General features: G+C 42.8%; 1 protein-coding gene across 1 annotated transcript in view; it reads right to left on the reverse strand.

The window, feature by feature from the left end:
- Positions 1-23,599, reverse strand: part of MICU2 (mitochondrial calcium uptake 2) — a 1,974,490-nt gene extending 1,950,891 nt beyond the window's left edge. The window contains exon 1 of the mRNA XM_044071592.1: positions 23,337-23,599. Within this exon, the coding sequence (XP_043927527.1) occupies positions 23,337-23,546 (210 nt within the window). The 5' untranslated portion in view covers positions 23,547-23,599. The remainder of the gene's footprint in view (positions 1-23,336) is intronic.
- Between the last annotated feature and the right edge of the window lie 1,068 nt (positions 23,600-24,667).

The raw sequence follows: 24,667 nt of genomic DNA on the forward strand, positions 1-24,667 counted from the left end.
CAAGCAGAAACACCAGTAAAGTCTATGACATAAAATTGTTTTGCCAATTGTGGGAATGACTGATTTATTTAGCCACATGTTTATGCTCCTCTTTTTATGTTGGACAGACTTCCTGGCCATTACGTATGTCTGACCATTTAAGTGACATTTGAAACAAACTGACATCCAGTGCCCTATATAAACATGCAGTTACCCACAGTACAGCTAGGCTCAATTTTATGATTACTGATAAAATTCAGGGGGACAGGTCAAATAAGTTAGGGTGGCATGCCCTACTCGATAAAAAAGAAAAAAAGTTGGATCATTAGGCTGGGTGGATTGTTTTCTCCATGTCTTAATGATCATTTATAGCAAATGGTAGGGTTTTTAGCCCTATGGTGATGTTGCTTTAAGTGCAGGTTTGCCGAAACTGGTCTGATCATGTGTGTATTTTTAGTGTTGCCACATTAAATTAATGGTTTTCTTACTCATTTGCTGCTGGCCTCCTTTTTTGAATTGGATTCTGCTACGTTTTGGCCTTGCGCACCTGCCATACTTGTGAGGGCTGCTTTTGGACTGCACTTCAGTTACACCACATACAGCATTCCAGTTACCAGTCCAGACTGTCAAACCCACCCGAAACTCTACCCATGTTGGCAAAAAGTTAAAGCAGTGTAGTGGGACTGGTGGTAACTTTATTTGACTTTTGAACACCCAGCTCCCGAGAAGACATCGGGGGGACAGTATCCTGGGCACAGGGTGAAGTGAAAAGTCACTTTACAAATCCCCCCTTTTCGGCCAAGGAAGCAAGAAAAAATGCAGCCTGGCAAACCTTCTCCTGCCCACTGAAAATACACCCTTTTCTTGAGAAATTCCCTGGCAGTTTGAAACAAAAAGGGAATTCTGTGTCCTGGATCCTAAATTCAAGAAAGAAAACGTTACAACAGGGCTCCCAAGACCCAAGGGGAGTGCACATGGATAGTGCTCAAATACTCCCTCCTCTTCCTTTTTTTCTTTCAATACAGTTACCAAGGCATTAGCTACTTTCCCAAAATAAACTACCTGGCTGAATAGGAAATCATTTTCCATGTATGCCTATCCCTCAAGCAAACTGTATCTCTTGGACATCATATCAAATGCTGCACATTTACAACTGTAGCAAGCACTGTGACAGTAATTAAAATATCCAAAATTGTGTCATCTTCCAAGGAGGACAGTAATAGTACAGCATTACATTTATTATATATCTTGCACCTTAAAAGGTTCACATGTCAATATGCCACAGTGTGACCTTTTTTTGCCAAAGCATCAAATCTTTATGCCCGAGCGGGGCTCCACAGCACAAAAGGATGAAGCCCTAATTGCAGCTCAGGTTCCCTGGGATCAATAAGCAGTCCCAGCACTGGAAAAGGGAGGGTGGAGACAGGAGGGAAGGGGTGTAGTCAATTTGCTTCTCCTGGGGGAACGGTTTGCAGGTGCTCAGGTAGCACAAACAGAAGTGTGATTTCTTTAACATAGACTGGGGAATCCACTATGTATGCTTTAAGGAAGTGGGGGGGCAAAGCTACTTACCAGCACTGTCCCTTGTGGAAATGAAAGGTGACAAGTGTGGTCAGGCCACTGTATGTCCACAGCTGATGATCGGGGGGGGGGGCACAGCAAAAAAAATAAATAAATAAAAAATGTTCTATTGAAGGGAAAAAAAGTACATTAAAACTCTTTTGAATTAGAAGCGGCTGATGATCTAGGGGGGGGCGCAAACACAGCAAAAAAAAAAAAAAAAAAAAGGAAGAAGTTATGTACTCATCATAACGTTCCATCCGAGTAGGTAAACTTCATTTGTCAGCAACCTGTGGATATGGGATCCATATCGGAACCGAGCCGGCAGCTTCAAACAGCTAAGATCCGAGCTCCAAGCTCCTCCCCCTTACCCATAACCCCCTGTTATCCCTTCCTGACCTCAGATCGAGTTTGCTCAGTAACACAGCATTACCATACAAAGGATCACCTGCCCATCCCAACCTAGAGCTATCCGGAAACAAGGGCACGGAATCCTTTAGTACGCACTATAGGTTAGGGGGATGGAGGGTGGGTCGGTTGCTGACAAATGAAGTTTACCTACTCAGATGGAACGTTATGGTGAGTACATAACTTCTTAATCTGAAGTAGTTAACTTCATCTGTCCATCAGAGTCCCCAGCTACCCAATCCTTGGGAGGTCCTCATGGAAGGATATTCCGGAGCACTGCAGAGCAGAAGGATGCTCTCCCTCTGGAAATTATATCCAACTTGTAATGGTTAATGAACATATGAGATGATGCTCAAGTGGCTGCTGAACAAATGTCATCCAATGATACTCTGGACCAAAAAGCAGCAGAGGTAGAAATCGATCGAGCAGAGTGGGCGTGGACTCCTTCGGGTTCAGGTCGGCCAGAACTCTTATATGCAAGAAGTATACATTGGGAGATCCATCTGGACAATGTAACTTTTGATACTGGTTTTCCCAAAGAGGGCTTAGCAAGGAATACAAAGAGTTGCTCAGATTTCCTGTGATCAGCGGTCCTGTGCAAGTAGAACCTCAATTGCCTGTGTACGTCCAGAGAATGTAACTTGTATTCACCCTTGTTCTGATAATTTGGAAAGAATACTGGTAAATTAATAGATTGATTGATATATTGGGCTCCGAAGCAACTTTGGGCAAAAAGGAGGGATTGGTCCTGAGAGAAACTCTATATCTTTATGGAAAAAGAAGTGTGGTGGTTTGGCGCAAAGGGCTTGAAGCTCCGAAACCCTTCTGGCCGAAGTGATGGCAATAAGAAAGGCCGTCTTCCAAGATAAGTATTTTAGATCTACCGAAGCTGCAGGCTCAAAGGGAAGAGCTGTCAGAGACTGGAGAACAAGAGTTAAATCCCATGGGGGAACTGCATCTTTAACTGGAGGCCTCAAGAGGAAGGTACCTTTTAAGAAGGTCTTGCATAATTTGGAAGTGGCCAAGGGACCGAGATCACTTCCTACATGACAATGGGAGATTGCGGCTAATTGGACTTTGACTGTAGAGGAGCTAGCACCCTGGTCGAATAAGATGGACAACAATTCTAGTACTGTTGGTAACGGGGCTGTAAAGGGGTCTAAGTTTCAATGCTCCGCCCAAATTGAAAAACGTTTCCATTTGCTATTATAAACCTTTCTCATAGAAGGCTTGTGAGCGGCTACTAGAATAGCCTTCACAGAGGGCAAGATACTGGGAGTCCTAGCTATTACTGGAACTGGATCAACCAAGCTGCAAGCTTGAGGTTGTCCAAGTTCGGGGTTGTTAATCCCAGTGGGTGAGAGATCAGATCCGGAGTGGGATCAAAAATCCATGGGGGATTCACTAGATGAGACCATAGACATGGGAACCATGCCTGACGAGGTCAGAATGGGGGTATGAGGATCACTCTGCTCCCCAACCGATGGGCTTTCTGCAAGAATTTTAGCATTAGGGGAAGAGGTGGATAAGCATAAAGTAGACCGGATGGCCAAACATGCACCAGAGTGTCTCTGGGGGATTCCCCCGGTGGGGGGATTAGAGCGATGTAAATCGCTGCACTTTGCATTCGAAGGAGACGTGAAGAGATCACAGCAAGGTTGACCCCACTTGAGGAAGATTTGCTTCGCTACTCTCGGGTTCAGAGACCACTCGTACCGTGAAAGGATGGTTCGACTCAGCCTGTCTGCCAAGATGTTAGACTGGCCCGGAATGTGCGTCGCTATGAGAAAGCAGTTGGTGGAGATCGCCCATTCCCAGACTCTCATGGCCTCTTGACAAAGTGGGTAGGATCTGGATATACCAGACTACTGACATGTCTGTCTGAATTGCAATTGTCCCCAAGGGAAGAAGGGCTTGGAGTGCTTGCAATGCCAAAGGCACCGCTCTCATCTCTAGGACATTGATATGCAACGAGGTCTCTGAATGGGTCCACGGTTCTGCCCATACAGTGCCCCCCCCACCCGAGGAGAGAAGCGTCCGTGGTCACCATGGTTAGGGGAGGAAACAGAGAAGGGGCGCCCTTTCTGGAGGTCCGGGGACTGGAGCCACCAGAATTGGGCTTTCCTGCAAACCCTGCAGAGGGGGATGGGTCAACTCAGTGGATGTTGCAGGATGGACCATTGAACCTGCAAGGTCCATTGTAGAATCCTCATGTTCAAGCGCGCTAAGGGTAGCAGGTTGATTGCTGCCGCCATGGAACCTAGAGCCCTCAGGACCAATTCCGCTGGAGGAGCCGGGGAGTGTAGAAGGACAGCACATGGAGCTTTAGTGTTCGAAGCCGGTCCGGAGTTAAGAAGACTTGCAAAAGGTTTGTGTTTAATCTGGCCCCAATGAAGTCCAAGATCTGGGTTGGTTGAAGAGAAGATTTTTTGAAACTGATTGAGATTCCCAGTCGGGAGGCCAAGTGGAGGAAATAATCTCTGGCTGAACACAGTAGATGCCTGGTGGGGGCGGGCAGGAGCCAGTCGTCCAAGTACGGAAAGACCTGTATTCCCTGGAGTCTCAGATGGGCCTCAACTGCCAAGACTTTGGTGAACACGCTGGGGGCTGTGGTATGGCCAAAGGGAAGGACCCTGAACTGGTAGTGGCTGGTTCCTAGCCAGAAGCGGATAAACCTTCTGGATCGTCTGTCCATCAGAATGTGATAGTACGCATCCTTGAGGTCTATAGAGCACATCCAGTCATTCTCCTGCAGGAGTGGGAGAATGGATTGAATGGTGACCATCCAGAACTTTTCTTTGGCCACTGACAGGTTTAGAAAGGACAGGTCGAGAATGGGTCTTAAGTTCCCCGTCTTTTTTGGCACCAAGAAGAACCTGGAGTAAAAGCCTGATCTGGATTGGTCTGGGGGGGACGTGCTGGATTGCTCTTTTTTCTAGCAGCTGGAGTATTTCTGTGGCTGCTGCCTCCCTTTGATTGGGTGGGACATCGGGGAGGCTCCGGGGTTTGGGAGGGAGATTGAGAAAGGGGATCTTGTAACCTCTGGATATGATTCGAAGCACCCAGCGATCTGTTGTAATGGACTCCCAAACTGCTAGGTGCCTCGAGAAACGCCCCCTGACTGCCTCCAGAGTGCAGCAGTTGGGTAACCCTTCAGGGTTGCTGCACGGGCCGATCAGAAAAGGGTTCTCTCGACCCGAAATTTTTCAGTCCCCCTCTGCCTTTGGGACAGCGTCCACCCTGCCCTCCTCTGCCTCTGAAGGACGAGGGGTCCTGAGAGAAACGGGACTGTTGAGACTTCCGGAACCACATCTTCTTCTGTCCCTTTTGGTTCCTAGGGGAGCAGAGAAGCGGACTCCAACAGCAGACATCTTCCCGTCTTTCTCATTCTGGACCGGCAGACGTCTTCCCGTCTTTCTCACTCTGGACCAGCGTGTCGCGTACGGTCTTGCCAAATAGCGAAGAACCGTCAAATGGGGCATTAGCGAAGGACGCCTTAAAGGGTTCCGCAAAATCGCAATGGTGGAGCCAAGCATGCCGTCGTAAGACAATGCCCGCTCCGCTAGCTCTAGCGGCTCCTTCCGTAGCATGGGAGAGGAGCCGCACAGAGGTGTTCGTAATGGATTTGAGAGTGGCCATTCGGGTTGAGAATACTTTCTTATCCACAGCCGGCATGGACTCTGGGGGCGACCCGGCGTATTCTTTGATGAGATCCCGCTGGAGTCGTATCACGTGTGCCATATAATTCAGCGACCTTACAGAGAAGGTGGCTGAAGTGAACATCCGCTTCCCCAGGCAGTCCATCGTCCGAGACTCCTTGTCTGGAGGATGGATCGAGGAACTCTCCTGGGCTAGTTTCTTTTTGGTAGCGGCCGCCACTAACATGGCATCTACAGGAGCACCCTTGCTCCAACATGTCCCATCACAAGGGGGGCTGAGAATTTTATCTGGTCTCTTTGGAATGGGCTCCACAGTGTCCGGCTCCTTCCATGCCCTGGTAGTAATCAGGTCTACCAGGGGATCAGCTGGAGGGGACACCCAAGAGGTAGATGGGCCTGCGTCAAACGCCTCCAGAAACACAGACTCATCAGAGGAAGGTTTTTGGGCTGACCACCCCCCTCTAATATGAAGCATTTCCATGATGTCTCCGAAGAAGACGTCTTCGGGGGGTGGCCTTGGTGAACCTTCCCCTAAGTCTGTGTCTTCTGTCAAGGACTCAGGTGAGTCCCAAGTGCCTCCTCTTGCACTTACGTTTGTGAGGAACCTCCTTGGGGGGGCTGTCCAAAGAGGCCTCACCAACCACATCCTGTTCCTCCAAGGGAACTATCTGGGATGTAGGCGCAGGCTGACCCTGGGGCTGGGTGATGGAAGGTAGGCTCATCTGAGAGGGAGTGCAGGGTGGAACTGTAGCAGGAGCCTGGGGCCTCGAATCCCTCGACAATACCCTCTCCACGACATCCGAACGCCGAAGAAGAACTGCTCTCTCTGGGATCCGAAAGCAGCCCCCTCAGATCCGATGTGTGGATCAGAGCCGGTGCCGAAGCAATCGGATCCGAAGGGCCAGTATGTTCCGACCGAGACGGAGCCGAAGACACACTGACACCTCCGGATCCAAAGCTCAGCTCTCGGCTTCGAGAGCTCGGCTCTGAGAATGGACCCGACAAACTTGAGGGTGCCGTCGGTGCAGAGGTACTATCGGCACCAACACTCCCCCGGCTCCCATGTTACCCGGCTCTGAACCCCGGAAGTGGGTCAGAGAAGGAGTAATTGGGGCAAAAAAGGGGGGGGGGGTCGAGCTCCCCCCCAGAGGGGGGGGGCAGGAGCACTCTCATCTGCAGCTGGGCCTGGAGGAACCTATGCATCATCCGGTCCATATCTGCATCGGACAAGCTACGAGTTGACCTAGAGGAGGCCACTGAGGCGGGGAGTGCCGCCTCGATGACCTCGAAGGCGGTCGAGTCTCCTCCTCCTCCGGCTCTGGGGAAGAACGTGGTGAATGGAGCCGGGAAGGAGACGGCCCGGAGGCCCTGGGAGAAGCTACTTGCTTGGCCGGCGGGGCCGAGGAGGAAGATGCGGCCCGCCGCTTGTGGTGCTTCTCTTTTCTCCTCTCCCTCCTAGCTTCCTTCACCTCCTGGCCTGAGGTGGGAGGGTGAGTCCAGGCCAGGGGAGCAGGGATGGATAGTGGTACTGCCATGGCAGGTTTCACGGATGGAGAGGAGGACGAAGTCGAGTCCGGGGGCAACAGTCCCGCCAGAATCAACTTCGACCTCCTGTCCCTCAAAGCCCTGGGGTTGAAGGCTGCACAAATCGTGCAGCCTGAGGAGAGGTGGTCAACCCCAAGGCAGATCACAGCAGATGGCCACACTCGGTGCATTTAGAAAAGAAGGCTTTAGGGGCTTCGTACATGACTAAGGAAAAATTACAGTAGACCCATAGACCCAAAGACAGACACGCCTTCACACACACGGGGGGAGGTAATTTAACTAAAATTAACTACAAAAAACGTTAACCACTGTAAACTAACTAAGGAGCAACACACAATTTTTTACTGTTAAAATAGAAAAGAAAGGATTTTTCTCACAAAAACGATCTACTCCCACGCCTGGAACTCATTCAGAGCTGCTGACTGAACCACGGCAAACGAGATCTGAGGTCAGGAAGGGATAGCAGGGGGTTATGGGTAAGGGGGAGGAGCTTGGAGCTCAGATCTTGGCTGTTTGAAGCTGCCGGCTCGGATCCAATACCCACAGGTTGAAATGAAGTTAACTACTTCACATCATACATTAAAATTCTTTTGAAATTATCAGATAGGTCAAAGGTCAATTCACTCAAAAGTTGGTATTACATTACAAATACAAGATGAAACCAGAGCTACCAATAAACAATCTCCACCTTGGATCCGAACCAGTTGGTTAACTTGAAGTTCCACAAAGTCAGGCAACAAATTGAAAGTTCAAATAGTTTATTCCATAAAGTTCCAGCACAGTAGACAAGGAATAAAAGTTAAGCGCTTTCACTTAGGTTCAATCCCAGGCTTCCTCAGAACAAAAAATCAAAAGCCATTGGTGGGCTTAAATACCAATTCCCCATCATGTGACCTATCCTAATCACAGTTCCATACTAAAAAATATAATGATGAATAGATAAATATTTGTGTTTTGTATTTGTATTTGTTGCTGACGGTGTGGATTTTTTTCTGTTTTTGGATATGGCTGACGAGCAGGGTACCGACAACTCTGAGGGAATCCCGTTGGCACTTAAGAGATAGTGCAGCAACTGATTTTATGGACAATACTCCTGTTACAAGGAGTGAATTTAACAAATTGTTAACTTTGTTAACTGAATTAAACAATCATTTAACCAACAGGGACACAGGAACTGAAGCCAGTTTCCCCGGTAACCAACAACACTACAATGAGATCTTCACTAGACGCAAAGAAAATGCGTCCAATTCAACGGAAGTGATGGAGGCTAACAGACCTATGGCTTCCTCCTCTATTGAGACTGTGCCGGACACACGAAGGGGCAACACCAGCATTTTTAAAGATTTTGCGGGGTCGGGGAGGACTAATGGATTAATGTCAATGACAGTGAACTCAAACTATGGTTCTGTGCCGAACTTTGAGACCTGGACTAATAAGAAGTTTAATTTTTTGGAAGGTACTATAATGTGAACATTAATTTTGAAGATTGTTTTAAGAAGTTTAAAAACAAGATGCACTTTTTTTAAAATGAACCAGTTAGAAATTGATTATTTGAAACAGTGTGTCAAAGTTAACAGGGTGCCTAAGGGGTTGCTTTTTTTTTTTTTTTTTTTTTTAAATACCCCAATAATGTTATACTAGATAGTCCACTATAGTCCACTACACCAACAGTTGTGGGAAGTGTTTAACAGGGTGGGGATTGAGGCTTTGAACCTCATGATTAAAGACTATGAAGTTAAAAGTGATATTCTTTTGAAGGAACTAGATGAATTAAATGAAAAACTCAATAATGATCATTTAATGGAAAAAGAAAGAAATCAGTACGAAAATGTTTTTAAAGAAGTTGATTTTTATTGTAGTAAAATTTTAGATAGAAAAATTAGGAAGCTGGAGAGGGATTTGCATGAGTATCAGGATGGTAGGGCATACCCATTACCTAATTTCACACCACGAATTAACTTTCATGATAAATGTGTTCCCTGTGAATGGGGGTGATAATTTTAATGTGAACAGGCCCAATGATTTTGCTGAAGAAGCTCAGGGCCCAAGGAGAAGTGAAAGACTGGTGGAGAAAGGGAGGAATGGCTCCACTCAGGATTTTTATTTTCAGAGAGGGGGGAAGGGGAGGGGAGGGAGGAGGAAAGGGAACAATTTTCAAGGGAAAATTTGGAACCGGTGAATGTATGGCCTTCACCAGTGGTGACAGATAAATACAGACAATGAATACCCTATTGATCCTGAACAGGTTTCTAAATCACCTGTGATTTGCAAGCTAGGTAATTTTAGTATTTTTAATTTTACAGAACTTTTGATTACGGAACATTTTTTTGACCTTTTCACGAAAGGGTTTCATTATGTTCCCTTTAGAGCTGGAAGTCTTGTGAACACGATCATTGATTTAAAAATGTTTTTGAGGCAATTGAAATATTATGTTCAAAGGTCAGACACAAACAAACATGGAATTGGTTAGAAAGAGCACTTTTGACCCACCCATTCACCCTTCCTTGAGGATTTTTGAGGAACTTGTGGAAAAGGAAATTGGGTCCAGTGGGAAAATTAATAGGACCGTCAGTAAACAGAATTTTTCAGTGGAAGATTTTGGAATGTTGAACCTCCTGAAACTACACAATGTTAGGGTTATGAAACCTGACAAGGGTGGGGGAGTTGTACTAATGTACAACAATGGATTACGAGACTTACATGTACAATATCTTACAGGATACTGAACAGTACGAGGTGGTGTCTAGGAATGAAATCAATGTAAGATATGCAAAAATTAATTATTATTTACATGACCACCTTTTACAGGGAGTATTCAATGAGAAACTGTACAATTTCCTGAATGTTGGACACCCTAGAATACCCACGATTTTTGGTATTCCCAAGACCCACAAAGGAACTGAAGACATTAAATTTAGACCAATAGTGGCGGGGGCAGGGGGTATTACCGAACCCTTAGCTGTTTTTGTGGATGTTACTGTTAAGCATTTTTTGGAGTCAGTTCAACACATTTATAAGGATTCTTGGGAATTCTTAAAAAAGATCAACAAAAGTATGTTTGTGAATGATTTACTGATGGTTACTATAGATGTTGTCGATCTTTTTCCCAGTATCCCTCACTCTGAGGGATTGGACTGGTTTTCTAATATTTTGGTTAATGAATTTGGGCTGGACAGCAAGTCCATTAATTTGGTTCTGGAATTTACGGAAACTGTCCTTAAAAACAACTATGTGTTTTTTAGTGGCGAGTACTACCATCAAAAAAAGGGAGTGGCCATGGGTGCATCCCGTGCCCCCTTATATGCAAATTGTGTCTTGTATTACTGGGAAAAGCATTATATATTTGAATCAGAATGGAATAAATACATTGTGCACTACACTAGATTTTTAGACGACATTTGTATATTTTGGAAGGGGACTCAGGAAGAATTAAATCATTTTTTTAACTATATTAAATCAGACAACAACTTTCCTGACATTCACTATTAAAGTGGAGAATGATAAACTAAATTACTTGGACACCACCATATACAAGGATTTTACAAATAATTGTTTTCAGTCTAGATTATACCGGAAGAAGACTTTTTCCAATAGTTATTTAGATTTTGACAGTGGTCACCCTATATACCAAAAAAAGGTGGATTGTAAAGGGTCAATTTATAAGGGCCTCAAGGATGACAAGTAAATTAGAAGATTTTACAGACGAAAATAGTTACATTAAAAGTCTGTTTCTAGAAAGGAAGTATCCCGAAGATCTTATTAATCAGCAGGCCGAAGAGGTTCTTCACAATAGGGAAATTAAATATTTTCCACTTATAGGGAAAGGTACGGACACTATTACTGGGAACACTAAAGGTAACAACTTTGGTCCAGGTACATTTATTCATACATTTTCAGAAGCATCCTACTTGACTGAAGAAGTTATTAACAAATTTTGGTATGTTCTGAGAATTAATGAAGATATCTCAGAACATATACCTCCTTACCCTACGTTTGTTAGAAGGAGGAATCTTAACTTGAAAGAGTATTTAGAAAGGGGAAACAAGGAATACTCACATGTTTCAAATAATATTAAAAAGAATGGTACATTCAAGTGTGGTTCGTGCCACCAGTGTTCCTTTATGTTGGACACCAATTCCATTTTCATTTCCTCTAGGAAGGTTCACCTTAAAGCTCAGTGACATTTTAATTGTAAATCCTTTACAGTGGTGTACTTAGGGGTGTGTACACAATGTTTTAGTTTCTACATTGGCAAAACAGAAAGAAATTGGGTAGAAGGGTGTATGAACATCTCTATGATGTTAGAACTAAGGAGTCCAACGCTTTTTTTCAAATACTCTGTTTGTCCCAATATGAAAGTTTTTTGTTTTAGAACAGGTGGAGATGGACCCTAGGGGAGGGTGCTGGGAGACTAAATTAGAATATTGCGAATTGCTTTGGCAATTAAAACTGGATGTAGGGAAGGCCCCTGATTTAAACGACCACATTAATATTGGTAGTGTGTTGAGGATGAGAGCAGCTAGGTTATAGGTACACACAATGCACCTTTTCTTGGTTTTGGGTTCGGCTTCATATTGAACCAATTTTTGTTGGACTTTTTAGACGACTTGTGCTTAATTGTTATAGTTTATTAGATTTTAACATTAAGACTGTGGTTGAGTTTTTAGGAAATATAATTAATCGTGTATTTTTACAAAAAATACATGTACATTTATTATGCATTTTTTATACAATATTTTTCTTACAGTTAGTGTTTCACGGATTGAACAATGAAGTTCTTAGTCTCTGTTTTAATTGATTGTAATATTGATGCGGGGTCAACTAGTATTTTTGCATTAAATGTATATATATATATTTTTATTTTCATACATACACGAATATTTATCTATTCAACATTATATTTTTTAGTATGGAACTGTGATTAGGATAGGTCACATGATGGGGAATTGGTATTTAAGCCCACCAATGGCTTTTGATTTTTTGCTCCGAGGAAGCCGGGGATTGAAACTAGGTGAAAGCACTGAACTTTTATTCCTTGTCTACTGTGCTGGAACTTTGTGGAATAAACTATTTGAACTTTCAATTTGCTGCCTGACTTTGTGGAACTTCAAGTTAACCAACTGGTTCGGATCCAAGGTGGAGATTGTTTATTGGTAGCTCTGGTTTCGTCTTGTATTTGTTGCTGACGGTGTGGATTTTTTTCTATTACATTAATAAACCATAGCATAAATTCATTAGATGGCTTATAAAGCTTTTCAACAACTTTTTATTTATTTAACATTTGTTTACCAGGAAAGTCCGACTTGGAACGAGCCAATTTTCAATGGAGGCCCGGGGAGAAATGCTGTAGATGCACGTCTTTCTAAATAGATGAAGCTTTTCTGAAAGACAAGTACATCTTAGAAGAAAAATCTTTTAAAAGCATCATAACATTTACTTAAGGTTCATAGGTATCGGCCTAAGGGCATACGTAAGCCTAGCCAACAAGGTTCCCTGCCTTACGCCACCCAAGAAAGTTATTTTCCTGTGCCACTGTCGAGCAGAGACACAGAAGTGATCCCTGGGGGTATATTTCCTATTTCCCATCCACTCATTAAGATTTTTCTTGAAGAGTGCTAATGAAGAACTTTGCTTGACATAGATGGGTAGCCTGTTCCAGAGTATGGGAAGTCTCTGGGACAGGAATCTATCCCTCCAGCAAGTCCTGTCTATTGTGGTGACAAGGTTTAGGTCCCTAGAGTGTGTAGCTCGAAGGGTTTGGGATTTCTTTAGGTGTAGCATGACCAACAGCTCTGGGTTTGACATAGCTTTATATGTTAGGCAGAGATCACCTCGGAGTAGGCGATATGCTATGGAGTAAAGCTGGAGTTTTTTGAGGCGGTCAGTGTAGGGCATTTGAGGTCAGTAATCCTCTTTGTGAGGTACTTCTGTGGCCTAGCTGCTGCACATGTCTTGTGAGGTACATTCCAAAAGGGGCATTGTACTCTATAATGGGTCTAATGAGTGTCAAGTAGATGGGAATAATGCCCTCTTTTTTCCTGGATGAGAACCCTTTTATGATGAGGTGTGCCAAGTAGAAGGACTTCCTGACTACTGTGGTGGTATGACTATCAAAGGAGAGACTACTGTCCACCTGGGTCCCAAGGTCTCTTATCACGCATTTGGTGTTAAGTAGATTGCTGCCTATGTGGTAGATCATGGGTACAGAGTTTTTTCCAAAGGGGATGACACTGCATTTTTTGGCACTGAGCTTGAGGCCATGGCTCTGACACCAGGCATCTGTCTCAGCAAGGCCCTTCTGTAGGATGTCCACATCATTTGGGGACTTGACTATGGCTCCTAGTTTGCAGTCAACTGTGAACTTCATTAGCCAGAGGCCTTCTGTGTTTGGTATCTACTTCTCTGAAGTACAGGCTAACAGGAGAGGTCCCAGGACGGAACCCTGTGGTACTCCACTTGTCACTGCTTTGAGATCAGATTTGGAGTCTGCAACTTTTACAGTATGGGTTCAGTCAGTGAGCCAGTTGGCAACCCATCTTGTGACGTAGGGATTTATACCTAGTGTAGTGAGTTTAGCTATAATTCCAGAATGGGGGATGGTGTTGAAAGCCTTGGCGAGGTCAAGATAGACTGTGTGAACCACCTTACCCTCATCTACGGCTTTGGTGACTGCCTCAATGAAGTCAATCAGGTTTAGGAGGCATGATCTGCCTTTCACAAATCGAACTGGGTGGGATCCAGATTTTGGAGGTTACCAAATGTCTTTTTTTACGAGTTCCATGATGAAACATTCCATGGCCTTGCAGATCAGGCTAGTCAGGCTAATAGGTCAATAGTTCCCGGGATCAGTGGTGGCTCCCCCTTTGTGGAGTGGGATAACTATTGCTGTGTGCCATTCAGTGGGCACAAAGCCTGATGCGAGGCAATTATTGAACATGGTACTTAAGTGGGGAGCCAGTTTGTTCTGAAGTTCGTGTAAAACGTAGCCTGGGATGTTGTCCGGTCCCACGGATGCTGTGTTTTTGGCTTTAGAGAGTGCAGCTTTTACCTGCGTAGTTGTGATTACAGGGACTCTGCATTCTTCCTGTATAGATATGGGACCTTTAGGGGGTGAGAGGGGAGAAGAGTTAGCACTGAACCTATCTGCCAGGATGTTGGCAATATCAGTTGGTTCTGTAATTTTCTTGCCTTTGTACTGTAACTCAAAGCAGATCTGGGTGTTTCCATCGAGATTCTTGACATAGCTATAGAATGCTTTGTAGTTGCCCTTGGAATTAGTGGCAATTTTGTTTTCGTAGCTAGCTTTGGAGGATCTTATAAGGGATCTCAGCTTCTTACCGAGGCTGACAAGGGAGCTCCTCCACTCATGGGATTTTACTCTCTTTTGCAACAGTTTCTTCCTTCTGTTGTACAGTTTGTTTATGGCAGGGGACCACCAGATTGGCTTCCTTTTTTTGGAGAATAGCGTCTTGGTTCCATTTGGGATAGCACGATCCATGCACTCGTGTAAGTGCTTATAGAGTGAAATTGTGTAGGATTTTGCAGTTGTAACTGTATTGTCCATCTGCACGAGTGTCATGAAGTTCACCACTTCTGTCTTAAGAAGCATGAAGTTGGCTTTGGAGAATTTTTTTTACTGTGGTTTCCTTAATGGGGGGTGGGGGCGGGATGTGGATATCAAGGGTGAGTAGCTTATGGTCAGATCGGACCAACGAGGAGTTGACTTCAGGTGTGTAACACCAGTCATTCATGTTGGTAATGACTAGGTCTAGGATATTGTTGCCCCTGGTGGGGGTGTGGATAAGTTGATTCAGGGCATTGGAGTTTATGAATTCCACAAAGCGTTGAGCTAAGGAGTTGGTACATGAGTAGATTTCCCAGTTAATGGTGGGGTAGTTGAAGTCGCCCATAATTAGGGTGTTTGGTTGAACCCTAATATTTCCCAGTACATCAAGAAAAGAGGAGTGGGAATCCTGGGGCATGGTGGGAGATCTGTAGCAAGCTACAATTTGGATTGCAGTTTTGCCCAGAGTTAGTAGCACTTGGATAACCTCGGATGCATTATGCTGAGTAACTAGCCTGGAGGTGTGGATATTCTTTATGAATATGGACACACCTCCGCCTTTGGTGTTTCGGTCCAGGTTACATGGCCGAAATGTGTGGTGTGAGTTATAGCCTGGTAGTGCAAGGGTGCTCTCTGGAGCCTTGAACCAGGTCTCAGTCACTGCACAGATATCAATGCTCTCCATTTTAAGGAGCGCCTCGAGTGAGTGCATTTTGAGATTTAGACTTCTAGCATTGAGTAACATTACCTTCAGTTTTTGCTTGCCTGTTCCTGTTATGGTGGTGAATTTGTTATTTGAACCTTGCCTAAAAAAAGGCACTACAGGGGCAGCAAGAGCCTTAGCCAGTATCCGGAATCCGAGGGGCGACAGGTGCAGGCCATCTGTGGCAAAGCATCGTGATCTGTCGACCATGTCATCCCAAGCAGACAGACACTGGATCCCCATAGAATGACACCAGAAGCTTAGTCAATTGTTGAAGTCAATCATTTTGCCCTTGTACTGCGGTATCATTCTGGGCGATGGCAGAATGCTACTCAGGGCTAGGGTCATACCTGCCTGGGCTACAAGATCAGAGAGCTCTTCCATGTCTCTTTTCATGTAGTCCAGGGAGGTATGTCTCAGGTCATTCACACCAACATGGACAATGACAGAGTCATATTTGTACTTGTTGTGGAGTGACCCGAGTGCGTGGGTTATGTGGCAGATCCTGGCACCCAACAGGCAGCTGACAGTAACCTTCTCCTTGTTTAGCCTGGTGAGTGGGACATCAGTGTGCCTGACTATAGAGTCACCTATGACTAGTGTGTTGGGTACGTTGTTTTGCCTTATTGGCTGTGGTTGAGTGGCACACTGAGTCTGTGGACTATGTGTCATTTGGGTTGTGTTTGGGGATAGAGGTTGCTTGCGTTTCTGCTTTGGAGGTCTCTGTTGCTTAGACAGATTATTATTGGAAGCATCCGTGAATGTTTTTGTGTTAATACGTGTGGATTTTGGTGGTGTAGATTTAGTGAACCCTATGTGAGGAGTGTGGTGTGGTGCAAATGTTTACTTTCTCCTCATGACTGTCAAGTTCAGTCTTGGATGGAGACAGATTTACCTCCAGTTTGGCTAGGGGACGAGGAAGGGAATTAAAAAAAAAAAAGTATATATATATATATATATATATATATATATATATATATATATATATATACATATACACATATATATATATATATATATATATATATATACATATACACACACACACACACACACACACACACACACACACACACACACACACACACAGTCCTTCTACTACGTTAATTTTAAATATGATTATCCTTTTGACAATGTTCTTTCTTACTAATGGAACTGTTGACCTCAAATGTGACACAGTGGCATTATGTAATTATGTAACAGTCAAGTCCTAAGGCACTGGGGACCATGTACCCTATGCCCCGTGTCTTTTGTTTTTGCTGCTCAGAGTTTAACAAACAATCAATTACTTTCACCAAGGTGACAATCTGATTATAAAAAATAAAAGTAAACAGCCTTGCTACACAATATACAAAGTCTTCTAACTGATAAACTTCCCAGTTCGACAGAAAAGATGAAATCTGTACAAAAAAAAAAAATTAAAGCTGTAGTGAGAAAAAGATTTAAGGAATCACAGATATCCAAGGTCTAAATTTTACCAGCATGGCAATACACATCTGATCCTAGTTAGCAGAGAAAAGCTATATATTTTGCATAAATAATCTTTTTTTTTCGGGCTTAAAAGCTGTAAGCTTCTGTCACAAAGGGAAAATTATATAGATAAATTCACAGATAGGAGCCTAGTAAACGGTGGTGGTGCTGGGTAGTGTTGTTGCCTCATAGCAAGACGTTGTCCCGTTTGATTCTCAGCTAGAGCGTCTTCTGTGTGGAGGCATACATGAATGGGGCGTGCCTTCGTTGAAGGTTGTGCGTCAGGGCTGGCAACCCGGTACGTAAAAATCCACTACCAATCATTAGCGGGCCAGAGTTCCGCTGTGGCGACCCCTAACCGGGAAAAGCCGAAAGACACAAACAAGGAGCCTAGTAAACACTAACCATAACTTTTTGTAAAGTCTCACTTCAAACTGACCCAGTGTTAGCAGCCTTCTGATACAGATGTTAACTACTACCACACAAGACATAAACAGAGGTACACAATGATTTTGTAAGTTAATCTGGCTGCCCAGTGTAAATGCACATACTTTTATAAATCTAGACTGTAAGCAATAGTTTTGAAGTCTGAACAGAAGAACATAAAGCTTCAAAAATTAAAGGAACTGACAGGGAAGTGAAAAGATTAACGTCTCTCTCCAGTGTCGCAAAAGATTTTTAAGGGATAGTTGAGGGGATGGGTCATCGGAAAGAACATATGATCCAGTTGCAGGACCTAGAAGAAAGAGCTACTTATTCTGCTTAAAATTTTAGAACTAGGTAGTCCCCACCTACTGGTGGCGGGTCTACTTCAAAAATTGAAATCTTATAACACTGAACTTCAAAACACTGAGACCATAACACTGAAAACCCAAAACAACGAAACATCAGAACACTGAAATATTACATCTTAAAATTGAAAACTACAACGCATATGTAAATAACATCCCCTCCACCTACAACACCACCAAATTAACAAACACACTTTTTACTACGTTTTTGCAGGGGGGCAAGCCCCCCTGCACCCCCCCACACCTCCCGTAAATTTACTATACCAACTCCAAGATCAAACTACAGTGGAAAAAAGTTAATTTCCTAACCTCACTGTATCACGATCACCATACAGAATATAAACAATGTCTAAATCACTTACCTGTACTGCCTAAAAACACGTACAGATTGGCGAAATAAACACTTTTTCCCCTACTCACTTCTCCAGCACTTCTCAGAAAACTAACTTAACTTCCATGAAAGCAACACATTCGTATGTTAACATTCTGTATGGTGATCATGTTACAGTGGGGTTCGGAAATTAACTTTATTTTCACTGTAGTGCGATCTAGGATTTGTTATATTTAATTTATTGGGGGGTGGGGGTTTACCCCCTGCAGAAACATAGTAAAAAGTGTGTTTTTTACATTGGTGTTGTTATATGGGGATGTTATTTACACGTGCGTTGTAGTTTTCTATGTTATAATACACACTTTCAGTGTTCTGAGTTTTCATTGTTTTGGGTTTTTGATGTTTGAATTACAATGTTATGTGATTTCAATGTTTTGAAGTAGACCCCTGGTGGCATACTGACAATTATAATTTCGACTGACAGAAACTGACAAAGGGACACAAAGTCTTCATTTCATCTCACACTGTCTGATTTACAGAATCATAGAGATTGCTCTGATCCACATGGATCATTTTCAGACTCACCCATGTTAACTACAACAAAAACTGGGAAAAAAACTACACAATTATACAAAAATGGTCTAAGGAACATGTAAACATTGTTGCAAGAATTTAAGTACAAAACCAAAGTGTAGAAGAACTTGTAATAACTGAATGTTATAGTCCAATAAAATATTCTTCCGATAAATTAGAATTTGGAAAGCTCGACTATAACAGAGAGATTACAAGGACGGAGAATAAATTTTCAAGAATGCATTTACTGTTAAACAAAAATATGATCCCAACCAAAGCCCTATGAGAGGAGCTATAATCAAGTTGTAGTGCATGCAGCACATTGATTATGCTCCAATATTTGGAAAAAGACAAACCATTAAGTGCCAGAGTGGTGCATGACCCAACCTTAAACATTACACACCCTCTGCTTATGTTTTTAAGGTCAGGTCTAGTGCCAGGTAGCAAATTCTGCCTGTACTAATTATCAAATAACAGCGGCAGAAATAAAAGATTTGCTTCTACCAGCTGTGCATACTGGTAACATGTCTCCAACTTCTTTAACAAACTCAGTTGCTAGAACAACAAGATGTATTAGCATCCATTTCCATAAGGATACAAACTCAAACAGATGTCATTATTTAGCGACTTCAATCGTCATTGGTTTGTCCAAAAAACACAGATTATATAAGGAACAGACAAAAAAATCTAGATAGTTGAGAGGTATGAAAGGTGAGCAAAAACATAATTGATATTGTTACACTGCATCTCTGACAGCACAATGTGTTTTACGGTATTGAAAGACTAACTCTGGGCAAGACCGCAATCCAACTTGTTACAGATCCCCCACCATGCCCCAGGATTCCCACTCCTCATTTCTTGATACACTGAAAAATATTAGGGTACAACTCAACACCCTAATAATGGCCGATTTCAACTACCCCACCATTAACTGGGAAAACTACTCATGTACCAACTCTTTTGCTAAATGTTTTCTGGAATTCATAAATTCCAACACCTTGGATCAACTTATCCACACCCCCACCACAGGCAGCAATATCCTAGACCTGGTCATTACCAACATGGACGACCGGTGTTCCACAGCAGAGGTCAATTCCTTGTTGGTCAGATCAGACCACAAGCTAATCAGCCTAGACATCCACATCCCGCCGCCACCCCCCATTAGGGAAACCACCGTAATAAATTTCTCCAAAGTCAACTTCACACTTCGTAAGTCAGAAGTGGCAAACTTCACAACACCCATGCAGATGGACAACAGAGGTACGTCTGCTGAATCCTACACAAATGCGCTTTATAAGCACTTACACGAGTGCATGGATCGTGCTATCCCTAACAGAACCGGAAGAATGCAAAGTTCCTGTAATCACGGCTGCACAGGTAAAAACCACTCTCTCCAAAGCCAAGAAAACAGCATCCATGGGACCTGACAACATCCCAGGCTGCGTTTTACATGAACTACAGAATGAAATGGCACACCACCTAAGCATCATGTTCAATCATAGCCTCACCTCAGGCTTTGTCCCCACTGAATGGCGCACAGCAACGGTTATCCCACTCCACAAAGGGGGAGCCACCATGGACCCCAGGAACTACTGCCCCATTAACCTAACAAGCCTGGTCTGCAAGGCCATGGAACATATCATCATGGAACTTATAAACAAAGACATTGCTAATCTCCAAACTCTGGACCCCACCCAGTTTGGGGTTTGTAAAAGGCAGATCATGTCTCCTAAACTTGATTGACTTCTTTGAAGCAGTCACCAAAGCCGCAGACGAGGGTGAGGTGGTTCACACAGCCTATCTAGATTTCGCCAAGGCTTTTGACACCATCCACCACTCTGGAATTGTAGATATACCTAGTTTAGTGAGTTTAAATCCCCATGTCACAAGATGGGTTGCCAACTGGCTCACCGACAGAGCCCACACTGTGAAAGTAGCAGACTCCAAATCTGACTTCAGACCAGTGACAAGTGGAGTACCACTGGGTTCAGTCCTGGGTCCTCTCCTATTTGGTATCTACTTTTCTGAAGTACAGGCTAGCACAGAAGGTCAAAAAAAATTGAGTAATTAATTGTCATTATCCAATTGTGGTTGGTATAAAAGGGAGTATGTATTTATTACTTTTTGTGTGCTCTAGGAAGGCTGATGTTGCCGAGGCGCTAAGCCACATTAAATTTGTTTTGTGGAGAATTCGTGTTGTTTTTTGGCATTTTTTACCTTTGGACTTTTGCTGGTTGTTTTTTTTAACACAGAAGGTCATTGGCTAATGAAGTTCGCAGATGACTGCAAACTAGGAGCCATAACTGAAACTCCTACCGATGTGGACATTCTACAAAAGGACCTCACTGAGACAGATGCCTGGTGTCAAAGCCATGGCCTCAATCTCAATGCTAAAAAGTGCATTGTCATCCCCTTTGGTAAACTCTGTACCCATGAGCTACCACATAGGTGGTAGTCTACTTAACACCTAAAGTGTGAGAAGAGACCTTGGGACACAGGTGGACAGTAGTCTCTCCTTTGATAATCACATTACCACAGTAGTCAGGAAATCCTTCTACATGGCAAACCTCATCACAAAAGGTTTCTCATCCAGGAAAAAAATGAGGTAATTGTTCCCCTCTACTCATCACTCATTAGACCCATTATACAGTAAAACGCCCCTTTTTGGTATGGACCTCACAAGACATCTACAACTGGAAAGGCCTCAGAAATACCTCACAAAGGATTACTGGCCTCAAACAGATGCCCTATGCAAACAGTCTCAAAAAACCCCCAGCTTTACTCCAACGCATATCACCTACTCAGAGGTGATCTCTGCCTAACATACAAAGCTATGTCAAACCCAGAGCTGTTGGACATGCTCCACTTAAAGAAATCCCAATCCCTCCGAACTACACGCTCTAGGGACCTAAACCTTGTCACCACAATAAACAGAACATGCTGGAGGGATAGATTCCTGTCCCAGAGACTTCCCATACTCTGGAACAAACTACCTATCTATATCAAACAAAGCTCCTCATTAGCACACTTAAAGAAAAATCTTGATGACTGGATGGGAAATAGGAAATTCACCCCGGGGATCACCTCTGTGGCTCTGCTCGACAGGGGCACAGGAAAATGATTTTCTTGGGTGGCGAAAGCCAGGGTACTTTTTTGGCTAGGCTTGTATAGGCCCTAGGGCTGATAGCCTAGTACCTACCTATGAACCTAAGAAAACACTTAGCAATTTTGTCCCATCAAGCCAATAACTTCCTCCTTTACTCTTTCTGGCAATCATTTGTCAAAGAACTGTATGAAAATTTCTGCCATTCCTGTTTTATTGTCTACATCTTATCTAACTTCACATAATTCTCGGACTATTATATTCTCGGTCCTGTACCATTTACATAATCAGACCCACATTTTTCAAATTTCTGGCTCCTACTTTCTTCGCTAACTTTTCTCTATGTCATGCCTTCTCTTTCTTCTTTTTTCCCCATCTTTCTATCATCTTCTTCTCATTTTACTAAAAACTCTCGAAAATACAACAGCAAAGTGTATTCTGTGCATATCTAAATTATGAAAATATTACCCTATGCACATAGTATTGATCCCTGTCCTCCATGTTCTCTTTGCATCAAAACTTAATTTCTACCATATTTTAATACATTTATAATGGAGCTTTTTTTCTCTAGGTCTCCAATTAAAATGGAGCTTACTCAATTGGACAAACTGGCAAATGCGTTTAAGAAACAGGTGTGTTTTGTACACTAGTACTTAACAGCCGTCAACCTGTTCACTATTTTTTGGCTTTGATTCTGATTGAGTTGAGAGTACTTTTAACACTTCTACTAGTCTATTAAAATTATAGGCACAACCTCTACTTCAGAATTTAATATTCTTGTGTAAGAAAATGTCATTGGATTTGTCATTGGATTTGGCATTTTTCTATCAACACACTCATTCATCATAACTGATATTTCCACTAATGTTTATTAAACAGACATTTTTTAACTAAGTGATCTGTAATTTGACTATTTTAATACTATATATAAAAGACACACTAAAATCCATACAGAAATTACTACAACAGCAGGAAATTACACTTAACCACATATAATTCACAAAATGTATACCAATAAAATTAGAATTGTATTTTTTACCAGTAAAACTACTGCCCACAACCACAATAATGTATTTGCATTTTTGTAAAACACATTTTTTTCCAAAAACTAAAAGTTATTTAGATGTACTGTTTGCCATTACTTGTTCCGTATAATAACAAAAATCTGCATATTTAAAAGGTATGGTAAAACTCTAAAGATGAACCAAGTATAATTTTAAAATGTAAATATGAGGATCACAGTGCCTGTCGTTTTTATACCAACTGCAAATTTGAAGGAAAAACTAGTAAAGAATAATACATGACAAACGATGAATTTAAAGTCATACACTGCAATTTACAAGAACAGTTTTTATTTGTAGAAGAATGGTAGAATTTCAGTTCACTGCAACTCACATACACACTTTCAACTGTGAGGGTCATTTTCTTCCTGCTTTCCCACACTTTAACAGCAAAGTACCAGGGCACGCTTTTTTAAAGGGGAACTGTCAAAATAAGGAATGTACTTTAAAACTAACGGCAGGTGGCCAGTTACAAATGTGTGCATAGGCCGTTTAAATCATTATCTGCAAAACAACGACAACATCTATCTCACGCACACAAATGCTCCTCAAAATACATAAACACATAATGTGACTAAAGGTTTCTTACCTGCTCTTCGGCTGCATAAACAGTGATACACCTGGCTGGCTGTACGCCACTCCCTTTTGACTTAGTGCCATTATAATACACCAGCCCACCAAAATATACAACTGTGCCAAATGCACTGATCCCTAACAACCGACGGGGAGCTGCACCAGTTTGTAATCCAACTGTGACAAGTTTTCTAAAAGTCAAAGACAAACTTCGCAAAGTAGCCATTTCTGCGGAAGTCTTGCAGTTTCTCGCGAGAATGTTCTGACAGCACGAAGCGGCTGGTTTAAGGAATTGCGGCTCACGAGTACAACTATTCTGTGATTTTTGGGAAGGATTGCACGACAGGTGTGATGTGGTGTTTGTTGACAATAGTTACGCTAGCAACTTATATCAGAGGTTATTGCATTTTTTTGAAAAAATAATTTTCCTAACCTACTTTTTGGAACTTTTGTATATGCTCCTGAGAAAACAGTTGTCTTGTGCAAAAGTTCTCAACTGCCCATTAAGGGGAGGGAGTGCCAAGCAAGGACACTCAACGAAATGTTAGCTGTAGCCAGTTTTGTCTCTCTGTTAATGTGATCCATACCTCTCAACCATCCCTTATTCTGACTCTTGCTTTAGCTCTGTCCCTCTTAATCCCACTTAAAACCAGAGACTTCGGAGAAAAGGTGGATTACTTAAGTAATGGCAATAATTAGAGTTACAGGCTTCCTTTACTTCATAAAATGTGTATTAATGTACATTCTTTTATTTTGCCAATGTCTCGAGTTAATAGCACTAGTATTTTAAAAGAGCCCTTGGTTGTTCTTTTTTTACTTCTGGATTTGTTTTTTGACTCGTTGAAAGCTAAGATGTGGTTTAGCATTTGATCTCGATTCGCAACATACTGCAAAGAGAAAGACTTGTTAGGTTGGATGTGGTATAAACTGCGAATGAGAAATTTACGGTTAGTATTTTGGCAAATACAAAGCTACACGCAGCATAGATGTTATAACTGACAGGTTCTTCTCGATAGTTGTGTTAGTGACGCGACTTGAAAATAAAGGACACAAGCCTCCAAGAGAGCCAAGCCTTTGACAGGATACTGTAGAATCAATTACCACCCGGGGGGCGACACTTTGGTGGTAGGAGTTGGATTATCATTGATTATAGTAAATAAAGTAAATTGAAGTGCCGGTTTAGCAGACTTCAAACACATGACCTCCTCCAGCAAATTAATTTAATTGCTGGACAGCCCAGTAAATTGAGTCGTAGATATGGTAAAGTGCTTCATTATGGAAATATGTGACAGTTCGTTTTAAATAACTGCCATTCATTAATTGCACAGTTCATGGAGTTGCATACAG

Source organism: Protopterus annectens, chromosome 5.part0, assembly GCF_019279795.1.
Source record: "Protopterus annectens isolate FY-2018-M chromosome 5.part0, PAN1.0, whole genome shotgun sequence".
NCBI lineage: Eukaryota > Metazoa > Chordata > Ceratodontiformes > Protopteridae > Protopterus > Protopterus annectens.